The sequence below is a fragment of the Phacochoerus africanus genome, chromosome 12, assembly GCF_016906955.1.
Source record: "Phacochoerus africanus isolate WHEZ1 chromosome 12, ROS_Pafr_v1, whole genome shotgun sequence".
Taxonomy (NCBI): domain Eukaryota; kingdom Metazoa; phylum Chordata; class Mammalia; order Artiodactyla; family Suidae; genus Phacochoerus; species Phacochoerus africanus.
This window is the reverse complement of record NC_062555.1, coordinates 38,019,714-38,034,703: the sequence shown is the minus strand read 5'-3', so window position 1 is coordinate 38,034,703 and position 14,990 is coordinate 38,019,714. Positions and strand designations below refer to the sequence as shown.

The 14,990-nt window shown below is 45.4% G+C and overlaps 1 protein-coding gene across 1 annotated transcript in view; it reads right to left on the bottom strand.

Moving 5' to 3' along the window:
• The window catches only part of DCAF12 (DDB1 and CUL4 associated factor 12), a 39,676-nt gene extending 27,456 nt beyond the window's left edge, over positions 1-12,220 (bottom strand). The window contains exons 1-2 of the mRNA XM_047754952.1: positions 11,836-12,220; positions 10,252-10,506 (exon numbers count right to left, since the gene is read on the bottom strand). Coding sequence (XP_047610908.1) covers positions 10,252-10,506; positions 11,836-11,913 — 333 coding nt within the window. The 5' untranslated portion in view covers positions 11,914-12,220. The remainder of the gene's footprint in view (positions 1-10,251; positions 10,507-11,835) is intronic.
• Positions 12,221-14,990: the final 2,770 nt, after the last annotated feature.

The following is a 14,990-nucleotide window of genomic DNA, read 5'->3' as shown; positions in this document are numbered from 1 at the left end:
CCCTCCTGGTCCACCTACATTGTTCCAAAAGTGGCAAAATTTCATTCTTTTTTATGGTTGAGTAGTAGTATTCCACAGTGTGTGTGTGTGTGTGTGTGTGTGTGTGTGTGTGTGTGTGTGTGTAGGCTGCTTCCATATGATGGCAATTGTAAATAATGCTATTATGAGCATTGAGGTGCATATATCTTTTTGAATCAGTGTTTTGTTTTTTTTTTTCTTTTTTATGGCCACATCTGTGGCATGTGTAAGGTCCCAGGCTAGGGGCTGAGTAAGAGCTTCAGCTGATCCCTTTGCCACAGCCACAGCCACAGCCACACCAGATCTGAGCTGCATCTATGACCTACACTGCAGCTTATGAATGCTGGATCCATAATCCACTAGGCGAGGCAAGGGATCAAACCTGCATCCTCTGGGAGTCTACATCAGGTCCTTAACCCACCAAGCCATAATGGGAACTCCTGAATTAGCATTTCTGTTTTCTCTGAGTATATACCCAGTAATGGAATTGCTAGATTATATGGTAGGTATATTTTTAGGAACCTCCATACCATTTTCCATAGCAGTTGTACCAATGTATGTCCCAGCCAACAGCATACGACAGTTCTTTTTTCTCCACATCCTGACCAATATTTGTTATTTATGGCCTTTTTGAAAATAGCCACTCTCAGGTGTGAGGTAGTATCTCATTGTGGTTTTGATTTGCATTTTTCTGGTAACTAGAGACACTGAGCATTTTTCATGTGCCTGTTGACCATCTGTGTTTTTGGGAAAATGTATATTTAGGCCTTCTGCCCCAATTTTTTGTTTTTTTTTTTGGTGGGGAGGGCATGCCTATAGCATGCACAAGTGCTCAGGCCAGGGATTGAACACCGCACCAATAACAATGCCAAATCCTTAACTACTGGGCCCCCAGGGACTTCCCCATTTCTGCCTGATTTTTAATCAGGTCATTTGTTCTTTTAATATTGAGTTGTATGAGCTGTTTATATAATTTGGGTATTAACCCCTTCTTGGTCATATCATTTGCAAATATTTTCTCCCATTCAGTAGGCTGTCTTTTTGATTTGTGGATGGTTTCCTTTGCTGTCCAAAAGCTTTTAAGTTTAATTAAGTCCCATCTGCTTGCTGTTATTATTTGTCTCATGAGATATATCCAAAAAATAGTACTATGATTTATGTAAAAGAGTTTTCTACCTCTGTTTTCTTCTAGGTGTTTCATGGTTTCTGGCCTTAAGCTTAGGTCTTTAAACTATGTTGAGTTTATTTTTGTATAAGGTATGAGAAAACATTATAATTTCATTCTTTTACATGGAGCTGTTTGGTCTTCCCAGCAGGAATTTTCACTGAAGAGACAGTCTTTTCCCTACTGTATATTCTTGCCTCTCATAGATTAATCGATCATATTAAGTCCTGCATGTGTCAGGCCCTAATATTCTTTTTTTTTTTTTTTCTTTTGGTCTTTGTCTTTTAGCCTTTTCTAGGGCCACTCCCACAGCACATGGAGGTTCCCAGGCTAGGGGTCTAATTGAAGCTGTAGCTGCCGGCCTACACCACAGCCACAGCAATGCAGGATCCACGCTATGTTTGTGACCTACATTACAGCTCACAGCAACGCCAGATCCTTAACCCACTGAGCAAGGCCAGGGATCGAACCCGAAACCTCATGCTTCCTAGCCGGATTCGTTAACCACCGAGCCACGACGGGAGCTCCAGGCCCTAATATTCTTGACCATTTATTCCCTCACATACAGAGGATAACCAAAGTCTCAACACACTACATGAAACAGGAGTCCCGGAGCCCGTACCTATGTTAATCCATGCAAGGCCTTCTTAAGATGAAGTCAGAAAGGTGCAGACAATTCTAGCACCATCACATATAAACTTATTCCTACTGATCCTTTTCCTAAAGCCTTACTACATCAATTAGCTTTACAAAGAACTTTAGATTTCTGAAGCACTTCTATAATGATTTTTTCTTTCCTTTTGCTTTTTAGGGCCATACCCACAACACATGGAGGTTCCCAGGCTAGGGGTCAAATCAGAGCTGCAGCTGCCAGCCTACATTAGAGCCACAGCAACACAGGATCTGAGCTGCATCTGCAACCTATACCACAGCTCACGGCAAAGCTGGATCCCTTATTCATTGAAGGAGGCCAGGGATCGAAAGTGCAACCTCATGGTTCCTAGTTGGATTCGTTTCCAGTGCACCACAACGGGAACTCCTGCACAATGATTTTCAATCCAGAAACACTTCTGCACATGTGCCCCAGCAGAATGAACTTGCCAGGACAGCAATTCTTTTTTTTTTTTTTGTCTTTTTGCTATTTCTTGGGCCGCTCCCTCGACATATGGAGGTTCCCAGGTTAGGGGTCGAATCGGAGCTGTAGCCACCAGCCTATGCCAGAGCCACAGCAACGTGGGATCCGAGCCGCGTCTGCAGCCTACACCACAGCTCTCGGCAACGCCGGATCGTTAACCCACTGAGCAAGGGCAGGGACCGAACCCGCAACCTCATGGTTCCTAGTCGGATTCGTTAACTACTGCGCCACGACGGGAACTCCCAGGACAGCAATTCTATCACTTCTCTATCTAAAATCTTCCTCTCAAGAGAGTCAAATATTCTGAAATAAGATAAAGACTAATTCTGGAATAACTCTATTTCTTAGCAAAGAATAATCATATGCCATTTAAAATACTAAAACCTAATTAGCAAGTTACTATCTAACTACAAAATATAGACAAATCATACAGATAAGAATGCTGTTAACCTGAAATGTACATTTGGCCAGACACAAGGAGTTCCATAAGGATTTTAAAGCATTCTCTAAAAGGCTGTAACCCACCTGGGAAAATAAAATAGTATGACAAAGAGGAAAGAATAAAAAATTTGGTCAGGAGTTTCTGTTGTGGAGCAGTGGAAATGAATCTGACTAGTATCGATGAGGATGAGGGTTTGATCCCTGGCCTCACTCAGTGGGTCAGGGATCTAGCATTGCCATGAGCTGTGGTGTAGGTCGCAGACATGGCTTGGATCCCAAGCTGCTGTGGCTGTGGCGTAGGCCGACAGCTGCTCTGATTCGATCCCTAGCCTGGGAACTTCCATATCCTGCAGGTGTAGGACTAAAAAGAAAAAAAAAAAATTGATTCGGAGCAAAACTCCCACATTTTTCCTTTGTTTTGTTTCCCTATGTCTCAAAGTGAGTTTCCTATTCTGCTCTAATGAGTTCAAGAATCTGAACATGTAAACTCAGAAATACAACATTACAGTTATATTTTCTCAACCCTGGTAGCTACTATCCTACCCTACCCCCAAAATTAGACTTCTCCAAGTGCTTCTTCTCATCTGGCAGCAAACTGCAACCCAAGCTCATCTTGTTTGCTTCATTATGATCCATCAAGCCTATCTGTGAAGTCAGCAGTGTGCCTCCGACTAATACTTTGGGAGATGCTGAGAAAGATAAAAGCAGCTCTGACACCCAGGAGTTAGACTGCTACTATCAGTTAGGCCTTAGTGTCTCGGTGAAAATTAATTTCACAGGAGGTTTTCCTGCAAAAGTCCTATTTCCTTAAGCCTTTTCCCAAATCACTGCTGTAAATCCTTTCTAACACCCTCTTTTTGTTTTGTTTTTTTTTTGTTATTGTTGTTTTTGTCTTTTTGCCTTTTCTTGGGCTGCACCCACAGCATATCAAGGTTCCCAGGCTAGGGGGTCTAATCGGAGCTGTAGCTGCCAGCCTATGCCACAGCCACAGCCACAGCAACGCCAGATCCAAGCCTCATTTGTGACCTACGCCACAGCTCACGGCAACACTGGATCCTCAACCCACTGAGCGAGGCCAGGGATTGAACCCGCAACCTCATGGTTCCTAGTCGGATTCCTTAACCAGAGCCACGACCAGAACTCCCCCTAACACCCTCTTACTGACTGGCTTCATGGTTCCCTGTGGTGGAGGTTCTCCCTAGCTGCAAGCAACAATTGTGTCTACTGTACGTGAGTGAGTCCCTAGGAGCAAAAAATGGTAAATAAAAGTTCACATCTAAAATTAAATACCTTTGGAAGTTTCATTGTGGCACAGTGGAAACAAACCCATGAGGATGCCGGTTTGATTCCCTGGCCTCGCTCAATGAGTTAAGGATTTGGCAGTGCTGTGAGCTGTGGTGTACTGCAGATGCAGCTCAGATCCTGCATTGCTGCAGTTGTGGCGTAGGCCAGCAGCTGTAGCTCTGATTTGACCCCTAGCCTGGGAACTTCTGTATGCTTTGAGTGCAGCCTTAAAAAGCAATAATAATAACAATAAAATAATAAAAACAAAAAACAAAATTAAATATCTCAAACTCTGCACACATTATCTCTCTGCCTGTCATTAATCTTCCCAAACTGACCCCTCTCAAAATATCCACTTTCTTAAATTGTTCTTGAGGGAGTTCCCTTCGTGGCGCAGTGGTTAACAAACCTGACTAGGATCCATGAGGATTCAGGTTCAATCCCTGGCCTTGCTCAGTGGGTTGGGGATCCAGCATTGCCTTAAGCTGTGGTGTCACAGACATGGCTCAGATCTTGCGTTGCTGTGGCTGTGGCGTAGGCTGGCAGCTGCAGCTCCGATTCCATTCCTAGCCTGGGAATCTCCTTATGCAGGTGCAGCCCTAAAAAAAAAAAAAAATTGTTCTTGGTACTCTCCTGGTTTTCCTCTGACCTCCTTCCTCCCCCTGTAGCACTTCTGTCCTATAAATGTAGGTGTTATTCTCCAAAGTTCTGCTCTTAATCCCCCAACAACACCAGTGGTTCTTGCTCATTTCTGATTCACAGTATTCCCCTCGAAAATCTAATGAAATCTATGGACCACTCCCCGCATCATCCTCCCCACATCAGGCCCAGAAAACATACAAATAGTAACATTTTCAAATTCCAGGGAAGGTTTATAGAAACCAAGAGTGATTTCTCTACCCTCTCTTCCCCAGCAACAGAACAATTTCAATAATCCCTTATACACATGACTCCTAAACCATGAACTTTAATCTTTTCCCCTCTCAAACTTCTACTAATTGAAAGCACAAAACTAAACATTTTCCCTTCAAATCTGCTCAACATTCCCGCTTGCTATCCTTCCAGTTACCCAGATTCAAGACATTAGTACCAACTGTGACTTACTCCTCTGAAGGGATTAAATATATAGGTTATTATCTATAGATTCTACCTCTAAAGTGTTTTTTTTTTTTCTTCTAAAATGTCTTAATACCCGTTTCCTCTTTACCTTCACCCTGACACTGTCCTGGTTTTGCTCCTTATGATTCTCGTCCATACCACTACTAGCATCCTATAATTGCTCTCTCAAGCACTACTCTAACCACTTAAAATCCCTGGGCTTCCCTCTCCATTCCCCAAAGAAGAAAATTTTAGCTTGACTTCCAAGGGCCTCCACAATTTGTTCCTAATAAACCTTTCCAACCTTAATCTCACAATTCTCTTCCAGGAACCTAAAGCTTTTATCACACTGGATTCTCAATATTCCTCATAAACAGTTGATAGTGTCTCCATAAAAACCCAAACTCTGGTTTCTCTTTAAAAGGAAAAACAAAAACAAAAACAAAAACAAAAAACCAACACTAGACCAAAATTCCTACAAGGCAACAACTGACTGGAGCTAAGAATACCTTCTCTAGGAGTTCTCACTGTGGCTCAGCAGGATAAGAACCCGACTAGTATCTACAAGGATTCTGGTTCAATCCTTGGTCTCGCTCAGTGGATTAAGAATCCAGAGTTGCTGTGGCTGTGCTGCAGGCCAACAGCTGCAGCTCCAATTCAACCCCTAGTCTGGGAACTTCCATATGCTATAGGTGTGGCCCTAAAGAGGGGGGGCGGGGAGAAAAAGAATACTTTCTCTAGCTCTCTGCAATCCGCACTACTGTCTGTACCTGGAAAGCTTCTCTTCTTTAGCTTTTTTGTATGCCTCTGTACAAAACCTGAATTTGTAACCCTAACCAGGAAAATATACCTACCTATCCTGGTACCCAAACCCAGATTCAATTAAGGTTCTACGACCTCTCCTCTTTAAATAATTTAGTAAAAATATGAGTGTCCTATGGGAATTCCCATTGTGGCTCAGGGGTAATGAATCTGACTAGTATTCATGAGGATGCAGGTTTGATCCTTGGCCTCATTCAGTGGTAATTAACCTGACTAGTATTCATGAGGACGGGGGTTTGATCCTTGGCCTCGTTCAGTGGTAATTAACCTGACTAGTATTCATGAGGACAGGGGTTTGATCCTTGGCCTCACTCAGTGATAATTAACCTGACTAGTATTCATGAGGATGGGGGTTTGATCCTTGGCCTCGCTCTACAGTTTAAGGATCCAACACTGCCATGAGCTGTGGGTAGGTTGCAGATGCTGCTCAGATCCTGCATTGCTGTGGTGCAGGGCGGCAGCTGCAGCTCTGATGTGACCCCTAGCCTGGGAACTTTCATATGCCTCAGGTGCATGCTCCCCCCAAAAAAAACAGAGTGTCCTAATATTATTAATGATTAAAACATAAGCTGGCCAGCTTATTTCTGTGCTTACTGGGCCAAGGGCATTCAGGGAGGTTGAATGGAGTGCCCCTAGTTTGAGTGTTAGCCCACAGCACAGGTAAATTCCCACTCCAGGAAATAAGCTACAGAATAATTTACAGTATCTCTGCTGCTTTTTATTATTTATTTTATTTTACTTTTTCTGCTGCTTTTTTCACAGAGAATGACCCACTGCCTCAGCAAACATGTCTATACTATAGCCCCAAGTCAGTTAACATGGAAATACCTGTTAGCATCTGTGTACATTTGGTTAAATGCTCATCATCACCAACAACAGCCAAGAGAAAAACAGCTTCTAATCTGCAGATATATATTAACAGGTTATTTTATTCATTTTTTAATTTATTCTTTTTAGGTTCACACCTATGGCATATGAAAGTTCTTAGCCTAGGGGCTGAATTGGAACTGCAGTTGCCAGCCTATACCACAGCCACAGTTTGTGGCAATGCCGGATCCTTAACCCACGGAGGGAGGCCAGGAATAGAACCCACATATTCATGGATACTAGTTGGGTAATGAACCCACTGAGCCACAATGAGAATTCCCTAAAGTTATTTTATTTTTTTATTTATTTATTTTTAGGGCCACACACACCGCATGTGTGGCATATGGAAGTTTCCAGGCTAGGGGTCTAATCGGAGCTACAGCCACCAGCCTACACCACAGCCACAGCAACATCAGATCCACGTCGCGCCTGCAACATACACCACAGCTCATGGCAATACCAGATCCTTAACCCACTGAGTGAGGCCAGGGATCAAACCCGCAACCTCATGGTTCCTAGTCGGATTTGTTTCTGCTGCACCACGATGAGAACTCCATAAAAAGTTATTTTAGGATATAAATAGCTGTGGTATACTTTTCTTGCTGAATACATTTAAATCGTTTCATCGATGGTAAAATTTCAATACATCAAAACTTAATTTACTGAGAATCCAACATGAACTTCTCCCTCCACAAAACCTTCAGGTATTATCCAAAGATAGTTGTAAACATTTAAATAAATTTCCTTTTAAACTGAAAGAAGTCACAGGAAGTGCCACGAGCATGGGGAAAGACTTTGGATTAATTATCACCACTACTGTTTTTGAATAAGTAAGCTTATGCTAACTTGAAATATTTCCTAAGATATATACAGCTACCTTCTCGGCACTAGATATTACCACTCCCATTTCACAGAAGGGAAAACAAAGGCACAGATAAGGGAAAACAAAGGCACAGATAAGGGAATCATTTGCCAAATATCACAAAAGTTCAGAGAAGAGAAGTGTTCCTGGCTCACTATTAGGTTCTGAAAGCTAAGCAAAGAAAAACACTAACTATAAGAAGAAAACAAAACAACCCTCCACTTAAACACAAGTCATGAGGACACAAAGACAAAAAGAAGTAGGTATTAAGAGTGGGTTAAATCACTACTACCTAACATTATTCTCACCTTCAAAAGAGTGTTAATAAATTCAAGAAGCAGTAGACTATAATGACTAATTCAATTTAAAATTCATCAACATTTTCTGGGCAAAACACTATGAGGGTTTGTGTGCAGTGTGGAATGAATTCCTCTAAATGGAAGACTTTTTTTCTACTCCAAGTGACAATGATGACAGGTCTCTTAATCCAAGAGTGATGGCCTGAGAGACTAGGAAAAGGAAGTTTTGTAGAAGGCTGCCACACTACTTAGTTTTTTGACAGGCTTCTTCATAACAAGCAGCCTTCAACAGAAGAGGAAATGAAAGCTTGGCCTCAACCACCATGGTATTATTTCCTTCCTTAAAACTCAGGTTTAGGAGTTCTCTTGTGCAGTGGGTTAAGGATCTAGTGTTGTCACTGCAGCAGCTTGGGTTCCACTCTTGGCCCAGGAACTTTCACATGCCATGGGCGTGGCCAAACACAAAAAACAACTCATGTTTAAATCCTTGCCTGTGTCCTTTATAAACACTTCTCCTAGTACTTAAGACTTTCTTGATCTAGAGCCATCCTCTCTTTCAACTGATCCAAGGTATGTTTCTGCCCAGGGTTAATTTACCCCGCCATTATGACATTTCTTGTCTATTCATACAGGAGAGCAGCTGGGCCTACATTTCATCTTCTCCCACAAGTTATTCAGAATCATCTCCCACCTGCAGGCCCTGCCTTTTCTCACTTGGCATTATTTGTGCTATTTGGTTTTTTGTGGGGGGTTTTTTTGTTTTGTTTTTTGCTTTTTAGGGCCGAACTTTTGGCATATAGGAGTTCTCAGGCTAGGGGTCGGATCGAAGGCACAGCCACTGGCCTACATCACAGCCACAGCAGTGTGGGATCCGAGCTGTGTCTGCCACCTGAGCTACAGCTCACGGCAGTGCCAGGTCCTTAACCCACTGATCAAGGTCAGGGATCACACCGGCATCCTCACGGATGCCAGTCCGGTTTGTTGACCGCTAAGCCATGATGGGAACTCTGCAATTGTGCTATTTGTGCTCTTCTGTTACAATCATATCCACAACATCAATTATGGATTGACTTATTTTATCCAGGCTTGTAAATGCCCTGGTTAAATTTACTGATGAAATGTCCCCTTCATTCACTTATAACCGTCTTCTAAGTCATTCTATGTAAAAATACTCCACTCACGGCATGTTCAATTTTTCTCTCTTTTTACTCCTTTTCAGAACACTACTTTGCAAAGGTCAAACACTGACATCCTAAAACATACCACTGAACATACTTGCCTTCCCTTTCCCATGGGAAATACATTTTTAGAGTCTACCTCCTAAAAGAATATTTGTCTTATTCCTACCTTCAGTCAAGTGCAATTTAAAATACTTCTGGAGTTCCCATTGTGGCACAGTGGTTAACGAATCCGACTAGGAACCACGAGGCTGCGGGTTCGATCCCTGCCCTTGCTCAATGGGTTAACGATCCAGCGTTGCCGTGAGCTGTGGTGTAGGTTGCAGACGTGGCTCGGATCCCGCGTTGCTGTGGCTCTGGCGTAGGCTGGCAGCTACAGCTCCGATTCGACCCCTAGCCTGGGAACCTCCATATGCCGAGGGAGCGGCCCAAGAAATGGCAAAAAATAAAGTAAAATAAAATACTTCCACATATGCCCTTAGGCTACCAGACAACATCTAGGTGTTTACTGTCCTGTACCCTGGAGTTCTCACTGTGGTGCAGCAGAAATGAATCCAACTGGTATCCATGAAGACAAGGGTTTGATCCCTGGCCTTGTTCAGTGGGTTAAGGATCTGGCATTGCCATGAACTGTGGTGTAGGCCTGCAGCTGTAGCTCCAATTCAGCCCCTAGCCTAGGAACTTCCATATGCCACGGGTTCAGCCTTTAAAAAAAGAAAGGCAGAGGAAAACATACTATCCTCTATCCTGAATGATGCCCTGATCATCATTCTTTTCCTGTCTTTCCTCCTAGGCCTCTGACTTAAAAAACAAAGAAGAAAATCTAGAAGCAGTGGCATACCTACATGGCAAGAGACCTAAAGAAATAGACTCCTCTGAAGATTTATCAGAAATGAGATATGGAAGTAAGAAAACAAATAAAAAAAGAGAAAAAGTCATGAACAGATAGGAGTGAATGGAGAGGAGAATAAGGCAATCTCCTCCCAAAAGAACTAATGGGAAAACCAGCAGTAAGTGATCCTAAAGCATGTGGAGCCACATATCCAGGACTAAGAGACACTTAACCCATCCCAGACACTTACCGTGTTGCATTTTGTGCCACACACCACTTGCCTATGATTTAGCCACTGAGATGCAAACACTTTATTGAGGGTCCCAAGGTGAAACTCTCTCTCCTTCAGGAGACTGGGAAGTTGCTGTGCTGCATAACCATGCAACACTCGAGAGTAGTTGGTTTCATTCTGTAGCCTGACTTCTCGGTTCTTCAGGTAGTACACTAAGGATCTCTTCACTGGGGGGAGTCTTTTCCTTTTGTGAAGTGAGTGATCCCAGCCAAACTGTGGAAAGCAAAATTAAAAATCAAGGCTTTTGCTACCTTTGTCAGATGGAGAGATCCTACTGTATTAAGGAACTCAACAAAAATTCTTTCTGCAGGATTTACATACAACAGAAACACAATACTAGGAGTTCCCGTTGTGGTGCAGTGGGTAATGAATCCGACTAGGAACTATGAGGTTTTGGGTTCGATCCCTGGCCTTGCTCAGTGGGTTAACGATCTGGCGTTGCTGTGGCTCTGGCGTAGGCCGGTGGCTACAGCTCCGATTCGGCCCCTAGCCTGGGATCCATATGCCACGGGAGCAGCCCAAAAAATGGCAAAAAAAAAAGAAATACAATACAAAACAAAAGACAGCAAAGTCAATCTAAAGTCCAGTTTAACTCTCCCAACATTGAAAAGATGCTGCTCATAGTCAAACCTACCTACAGGAAACAAGGGCTGAAAGACAAGGACATGAAAGCAGAAAAGAGGACAAAAGAAAACTAAGTCTTCTTAGAAGTGAAGGATTCAGGTACCTAAAAGTACCTGAGTACTTTTGATAGGGGAGGGAATAAAGGGCAGAGACAGACCTGGACTACATCTCTAATGGCCCCCTTCTCTGTCTCGGCCTGCACTTCCTGCAGAGCATGGAAGGTGCAGCCCAAGGAGCCTGACTAGGGTCCCATGTCTTTCAGGCAATGGCCACCTTCCTGTCACCAGGTCCATGCTCCAGACAGTTGAAAAATTTGAAAAATTAAACACCAAAGGGGTGGCAGGCACTGGAAATCTGAGTCTGAATACCACCAACAAGGTCTTCCCCGCCAAAGAGAGCTGGATAGGAGTGATACCTGAAAACTGCTGTTTCTCCTAGGCGTCCAAATACCAAAAGACCCAGCTCGGGGCTTGAGGATCCTTAGGGAGGCTCATTCCTATATGAGATATGCAATCATCTCCGCTTCCCCCGGCCACTGGAAGGGGGGCTTAACTTTCCCTTCACGTATTTGTGGGAGGTTTTGTTCCCTTCCTTCGATTCCTTTTGATCCCCTTCCTTTGAAACCCAGATTGTTTCTCCCCAAACCCCACTCCCGGCTGCAGGCCTCCCTGGAATATGCCTCATTCTCATGTTCCCCTTTAGCTCCTCAGCCCTGCGGTCTTTCTGCTTTCCAGTGAACTCCTAAGGGCCCATCCCTGATTCTACAGACAGAGGTTCTGCTCTTCCCCTCCACCTCCAACTCCCCCCCTCCAAACCCCCGACTATAGATCTTGGACCCCGTTAAGGTTTCCTCATCTGCGAACCCTATTCCCTAGGTGTCTCGGTCTAATCACCCGGCTCCCACTTCTCAGCCCTCACCTGTGGGCCCTGAGCATCGCTCCCAGCTCCCGGCGAGGCGGGCGCTTTCCGCTTCCTGCTAACTGCTTTCCGGGCCATAGTGGGCAGCGCCGCCGCGGCCCCGCAGCCACATGGGGCGGGGGAAGCGTGGGGGAGCAAGAAGGCGGGTCATATACTGGGCCCCGGGGCCGCGCACCTTAGCGCGCTCGGCCCGGAAAATGGCCCGGACCCCGGGCGGCAGTAGAAAACAAGGGAGGTAAGCAGAAGGGAAGGAGGGAAGGAGGACTGGGGCCGGGAAAGGGAAGGGAAAGGGGAAGGGGAGGCAGGAACCCGAAGCTTTACGACGACGGAGTCTGGAAAGGACGGCGAGCGGCTGGAACCAAAACACCCCTCCCCTTCGCCCGCGCTCCGTCACCCTCGCGCAGCCGCACTTGGCAGCACGTCGTCTAGGAGACGCGGTCCGGACTAGGGGGCGGGGTTTGGGGTTCGCAGTAGAGTTTGTGGCTGTTGCTTAACCCCACCCTCCCCGCCCCCCGCGCCGCGCTCTGGACATTTTTCAACCGCCGTCTGACGACCGCTGGAGGTGTGCGACTTGGGGGTAAAGGAATTTAGGTTCTACCCGCCGACTTCGCCGCCCTGCGCGCCCGCTTGCCCAGCGCAGGCACCTCGCTCGGAGAAGGAATCCCTCCTAACACGCCTTTACCCCGCAGTCGCTTCTGGTTATCTCCTTTTGAAGGCTGCTCGTTTCCCCGAACCCTATTAAACCGAGCCCTGGCTCCAAGGACTGGACACTTAGGGAGGAGGCATAACTACCCTCTCCCGCCACACCCACTCTCGACCCCGCAAGGTGGAGTCCGGCTCGAAATCCACAGCAGTTTGTTCAGACTTTCACACTGTAGAGAACTTGTCCGGCCCTGCCCGGGTTCCCCCACCAACACCATCCCAGGGGCCTCTGGCTGCCCTCTCTCCAACTCCTGGGGCGCTCTTGGGCTTCATTTTCCACCCGGTCTTCTCCCTCCCTCGGCTGCCCCTCCCCCCCTCCCCGGTCGCTGTACTAACCGCAACAGCCTTCCAGTCACCTCTCCCTTATCTGCTGCGTGGGACCTCACTGCCCTTTAGCGTCCCACTGCCTCCTGGCCACACTGTCTTTTGTGCTCTACGAAATAGGCCTCCCTCCGTGATTTATGTTTCTTAGTCTCCCATGCAGTTCTAAGCTAAGGACTGGAACAGAGGTCTGTCTGCCACTCCCTGCTTCTCTCTTGGGGCCCAAGTTGCGTCTCCATCAGGGCAGATTGGGTGAAATTCTAAACCACAGAGAAGAGTGGCCTTTGACCTGTCAGTATAGTTAAAGCTGGCATTGGTCACCGGACAAGCGCTCTTCCTTCAGGATCACCCTTGCCTCCGTTTTCAGAAGATTGTGTAGGGATTTGAGTGCAAGCCCCCACTTTGCTCAGATAAAGAAATCCTTTGAGGAAGCAGGAAGCTCTTGCTTGGCTTGGGGCTGACTGGCCTCAGGCTTTAGTGCCCAGTTAACCTGCTCATCCATCCCTTCAGGCTTCAGGCCTCATACCTGCAGGGAGCTCTGTTGGCCCATCTGAAGTTCTGCCTACAAGGAGATTTGGATTTGTTTTCCAAGCCGAACCAAAGACCAGATTGAGACAGTGTCTTCCGCCATCCCAAATCAGCACTGCAGCTAATCCCTAATGCCACCTCGGGAAAGGCAGCCCCATCTTACTTAGTCAGGCGTATCCCTTCAGAGACATACACCCAAGTGGGTCAGCAGTGGGTCAGCTTTCCTTTTTTGAGCCAGTTGTTCCAGTTCTGTCTTGCCTCACAATGCCCTGGATGACCCAGGAGCCCATTGGCCAAGAGTCTGGAATTCCTTTGAGAATCTCTAAGCTAATGCTTGGCTGCACTTGAATCTTGGTCTCCTCTGTTCATGTCAGAGGTCTTAGGCTTATCCTCAAGCTTGGTGCACTTCATTTTGACATCCCAGAAACTATCCCTGAATGCAGAGCTCACCATTTCTGTGGGAACAAAATAGAATGAAGATTTATTTGGAAGTTTAAAAGTTTATAATTGTTTTTAAAAGACTGATAATACCAAGAATACCAAGAATCGGTGAGAAAGATTAGAACTCTCGAGTGGGCGTGTAAATTGGCACAAACAATTTGGAAAAAATCTATGGCAGTACCTACCAAAGCTAAACACGTGTACCCTATCATCAAGCAGCTCTACTTTGTTTTTTTGTTTGTTTTTTTGTTTTGTTTTGTTTTGCAATTTCTTGGGCCACTCCCGCGGCATATGGAGGTTCCCAGGCTAGGGGTCTAATCGGAGCTGTAGCCGCCGGCCTACACCACAGCCACAGCAATGTGGGATCCGAGTCGCATCTGCGACCCACACCACAGCTCACAGCAACGCCGGATCCTTAACCCACTGAGCAAGGCCAGGAATCAAACCCACAACCTCATGGTTCCTAGTCGGATTCGTTAACCACTGAGCCATAATGGGAACTCCAAGCGGCTCTACTTTGTAAACCCAACAGAAATGAATGTTTATGTCCACCAAAAGTCATTTACAAGAAAATTCATAGCAACTTTATTCAAAGTAGGCCTAAATTGGAAATAGTTCAAATGGCAATCAATATTAAAAAAGATAAACTCAGGGTTTCCATGAATTTATCAGGCTCAATAATTTGCTATAATGGCTCACTGAACTTGGAAATAAAAACTATTACTGGTTTATTATAAAAGATATTGTAAAGGACACACATAAACAGCTAGATGAAGAGTTTCATAGGATGAGGTCTGTAAGGGTCCTGAGCACAGGAACTTCTGTCCCCAGAAAGTTTGGTGTGTGCCACCCCCATGGCATGTGGATATGTTCACCAACTTGGAGCTCTCCAAACCTTATAGTTGAGGGTTTACATGGAGGTTCCATTGCATAGACATGATTGATTAAATCGTTAGCCATTGGTAATTAATTCCCTGTCCCTCTCCCTTTCCTAGACATTGGGAAGGTGGTGCTGAAAGTTCCAATGCTCTTGGAGTTCCTGTTGTGGCTCAGAAGATTAAGAACCAGACTAATATCCATGAGGATGTGGGTTCGATCTGTGGCCTTGCTCAGTGGGTTAAGGATCTGGCATTGCCATGAGCTGTGGCGTAGGTCGATGATAT